The following is a 4,759-nucleotide window of genomic DNA, read 5'->3' as shown; positions in this document are numbered from 1 at the left end:
ACCGCTTCCTTGGTCAATTTTAGCTTCTCCGACATGAATGTTCTCACTATTTCTTCGCATTTTGTCGGCGTTTCATTTTCTTCCTCTGGGATGTTACCGAATATTAAATTGTTTCTCATACTCTGTGATTGCACATAGTTCATGTCGTCTCTTAATCGGTTGTTGACCTGTTCCAGGTCCGATATCCTTCTCCTTGCCCCCTCTATGGCAATGCTCACGGAGTTTATTTTATTTTCCACCCTGTCGACTTTTCCCCTGGAAACCTAGTTTTTTTTAATTCCTTTTCAAAATTGTCCATTTTCCTCTCTAGCCCTTCGAGTACCTTGAATCGTGCGTCCATATCGTTAAGTTTAAGATCTATTTTGCCAAGCATGGCTTTAATGTCCGCGTTTGTTGGCCCCATATTGTTTTGGCACGTATTGCTTTCCATAGTCATAGACCGCTTTGACCCGCCGATTTGGTTTGTATCACTCACTCTACTTATCTCGTCGAATGCGTAACTATTGCTCACGTTAATCCCTTCGTTTATCCCCTCATCAGTATCACTCACACTACTTTCATTATTTTGGTATTAAAATTATGATTTTCCTATTAAAATTGATAAAGTATATCCAAGTTTTAACAGAGCTCGAAAAAAACACGTCTGCTCGTCTCGGCTTACTATATATCGTATTGTAATATACCAGACGTGATATTTTAATCAATTTAAACTAATAATTGTGAACAAATACGGTATTTTAGAACTTTTCTTTTTTCGTCAATCGCGTTTGACGGTTTAAGAATGGTAGAATTTTGGAATGGTAAAATACGCCAATTTAAAATTTACAAGATACTAATAAATAATGATATTGTTCTTTTTGTTGATTTTACATTCTATAAATGTGTTGTTGCATATGTAAACACAGTGTATGCGCGCATACAAGTGTCGGGTTAAACACCGTATAAACTAGTGTATTTCCGTAACTGATCAAAAAGGGTGGTTATTGAAAAACGGTAGTGGGGAATTCTTGTATGTTATATCATATTCATGTCCATCAGTCACTGAGTATGATCAATGAAAGTGAAATTTAATATAAAAATGCTCTATAAACTTCAGACTCTAAATACAGATAAAAAGTCCCCAGAATGCAGGATTTTACGTTTCATTTTCAAAATTTTCTAGAGAAAAATTCGCACCCCCTTTTCAAAACCCTGCCTACGGGCCTGCATTTTATAGCTTCAATTTTGAGTCATATTCATAATAAAGCAAATGCAAGCTAAGTGCATAACAATTGATATGATTGTGAAAACAGGGATTAATGCATATACGTGAAGTATCGTTCTCCAGACCAGCGTGTGCGGTCCGCACATGATTATCAGGCCTGACACATTCCGATAAATGGATTTTTTTTTGTTTAAATGGATTCTCTTTTAAACGAAAATCCAGTCGAGGCGGAAAGTGTTGTCTCTGTTTAGCCTGTGCGGACTGCACAGGTCAGTCAAAAACTGTACGAACATGCACTAAGCCTGGACTTTCAACACGCGTCTCATATTTAAAAAAATGAAAAAAAAAATAATATCAGGAAAACATCAGCTAGTTTTGAGAACAATTTGATTGCTTGCCTCATAATGCAGCCGTGTCGTTCCCGGCTCAAAGTATGATGAAAAATATTAGTTGTGAAAATTAGTTCACAAAAGATAAACCAATTAACGAATGGTATTATGCAATTGCTAAAATCATTTCCTAAATCTGTGTACAAGTCTTTAAAAGATATATAATCATTGACTATTTTAAATTGCTTTTTGACATTTCGCAAATCTTCAAATACCTCATATATCATCTTATATATTTGAACAGATAAACCCTTTGTTGAACAGAACAACCCTTTGATGAACAGGTCAATCCTTTGTTGTATTAAAACAATGACTGTTGCACAACCATTTGATTTATTAAAACATTAGAGCCGTAGCGATGCGTGATTTAAGATGAACTGATAAAGGCACATAATAATGAAACGGATAAGTAATGTTTTATAATTATAATTCAATTTAGTTAAAAGATAGAACTTGGATAGCAGTCCTGTTATTTAAGTTAAAAAAAAGCGACGTAGAAATAAGGGTGAAATGTGAATTAAAAGGAACTACGTGATTCGTAGGAAACATAAGGTTTTATGTGTTGAAGAGAGCATTTTAATTTAATTATTTGTGAGGTAATTGTATTATACAAGTGTTCTGCGAATCCGTTCTTTTCTAATGCTTTTGAACGAAAAAAACACATTAATTATGTTATATTAAATCAAAGCAATCCGAAATAACGTTTATTGGTCGTGACAGAAGAATAAGGTAACACGATAAATAACAGGAAATAAAACGGACGGGCCTTTTACATCGTGTTCTGTTGAAGAATAATCAGACTGAGGAGACAATAACGTTTGAAAACTCGTCGAACGTTACTAAAAATACAATTACTTATTAAAAACTCGAAAATGAATACCGCTTTGCTATGGTTGATGTCAGTAGTACCGGTAGTCCTGATGCAATCGAGTTCGACGACGTGGGATAAGATAAAAGCCGAGTACGTGTCTCTCTATGACGCCTACTCACACGCAAGTAGCCCGGATTCGAGCACCTACCATACGATAGTGCCGCGAAGCGACGCAACGTTGCCACTTCCGGTAAGTGTCAGGTTCGAGTTGTTCTCCATCGGCGGCTTCGATGCCGTGGACGGTGCCTTGAACCTGATCGGAAGTCTGAACATGTCCTGGAAGGACGAGACCGGTAATTTCCCAAACTCAAAAACACACGAGGTGGACACGGTGATAGTGGACTATTCAAGCGTCTGGACGCCAGTCATTGTGATGGTGAACTCGGCAGACTCGGTGAGTAGAGTTGGCGATTCCACCTACAAAGTCAGGTTTAATTTGCGGACGGCGGAGGTGAACTGGAAACCGCGAATGATCGCGAAGGTCGCGTGCGAGCCGGATATGACGTATTTCCCGTTCGACCAACATAATTGCGAGTTATCATTCACGACCTGGTTTCAGAACCGTTCGATTCTCACCCTGACTTTGGGTAGTAGCGAGTGGAATTTGGACAATTATGACGTCAATGGTGTGTGGGAAATCGAAGAAACGACGGCAGAAATTTCAGAAGTCGGCGGTTACGATTACGCAATGTTTACGATCAAATTCAATCGAAATCCAATGTATTTCGTCATCAATCTCGTATTTCCGGTACTATTACTATCCCTTCTGAGCGGCTTCGTGTTTATTCTTCCGGCCGCTTCCGGTGAACGAGTCGGCTTTGGAATCACCTGCTTCCTATCGTTTATGGTTCTGCTGCAGACGATAATGATATACATGCCACAAACGTCATCGCCCATGTCCCTGTTCTGTTATTACGTCATCTTAATGTTGCTCTTTTCCGGTTTTCTGAGCATCGTTACTATCCTGCTTTTGAAGGTTAGCAACGATTCGGGCACCGATGTGCCGAAATGGCTGGTCCATTTTGTCGAGATCATCAAATGCATCAAGATCCGGAAGTTAATCCGGGCGCGCAAAAATAAGCGCGCAATAACGCCGGCCTTGGAAGAAATAGATTTGATGAGACCGGGAAATATTGCCGATTCCACGTTTCGGTCCAAGTTTCAAGCGGACAGGATAACGGATGAGCACCAATCGACAAGTCCTGTTCAAAACGGTGCGTCGAAACCGGAAATCGCTAAGAATGACCACGCCGTAGCGACAAAATCGATACTTTTCGTTAAAGAATTTCAGCCGGACAACAACGGCGACGATGATGATTGCAAAGCAGATACCGACGAGAACGCTTCCGGAGTCACGTGGGAGTCCGTTGCCGGGATTCTCGACACATTCTTCTTCGTAGCGTTCCTCGGCGCCCAGGCCGCGCTCAGCGTGTTTTTCCTGGTGCCTATTGCGACGCGCGTATAGACCGGCGTGTTGGCTGTCGACAAAGCGACAGAATGCAGCACACCAGCTTAAAACGTGCATTCCAAATGTTGCAACGAATTTATATATTGGCATATATACCAATAACCAATCTGCAAAGAAAGTAATTTGGGATAATAACACTTTGACTCAGAATGTGATAAACAATAAGAACGTACAATTCTCTAGTTTTAATTCACAACTGCTGATTTTCTAACAAGCTAAAAACTGAAATTTACTTTGTATGTGCATATTTGTATGTCCGTTGACTGGTTTCGATCACACAAAAGACTCTTCTTATATTTGTTGAATTCGATATTGTAATGTTCCTATCGGTACTTGCTTTTTTATTATTTTTATCCTACAGCTAAATGATTTTATAGAACAAATACGACTCATAAAGAAAAGATAAGGTTTTCTCCACGGTTATTTTTAGATCAGGTTTCTTCCACACTTATTTTAAGAACATTACGTAGGGACTAGTTTATTTTGGCCTATCACCCCTGATTACGTCAGTTAGGTCATTGGGTACGCAGTCGTTTAACAAGTTTACGAGTGTATGTGTTTACGATGGATTATTATAATATTATGAATGTGAAAAACACAGTGTTTGGATATAAAACTGGAATGAAACTGGTGAGACTACATTTTCGATTTAGTTAAAATGTCGAATGTACTCGAATAACGCGATGTTTGTTGAACAATTGATGGATTAAATTTAAGAAAAGTGTCAGTGAATTGTTCTTTAACTTTTCGAAGGAAATCGATGTCGAATTAAAATGGTAATTTCTTTGATGGTTTAGTCGTTCCTTTGTCAGTCGATCAAAGAATGT

General features: G+C 38.8%; 1 protein-coding gene across 1 annotated transcript; it reads left to right on the top strand.

Annotated features, from left to right (window-relative positions):
- Nucleotides 1–2,513: 2,513 nt before the first annotated feature.
- Nucleotides 2,514–3,929, top strand: LOC127839924 (acetylcholine receptor subunit alpha-1-B-like). The gene has a single exon (XM_052368316.1). It carries the CDS (start codon nucleotides 2,514–2,516, stop codon nucleotides 3,927–3,929), a length of 1,416 nt encoding a protein of 471 aa, XP_052224276.1.
- The last annotated feature ends 830 nt before the right edge of the window (nucleotides 3,930–4,759 follow it).

Source organism: Dreissena polymorpha, chromosome 7 (assembly GCF_020536995.1).
Source record: "Dreissena polymorpha isolate Duluth1 chromosome 7, UMN_Dpol_1.0, whole genome shotgun sequence".
Classification (NCBI taxonomy): domain Eukaryota; kingdom Metazoa; phylum Mollusca; class Bivalvia; order Myida; family Dreissenidae; genus Dreissena; species Dreissena polymorpha.
Note: the sequence above shows the minus strand (reverse complement) of the source record. Positions and strands in the feature narration are given on the sequence as shown.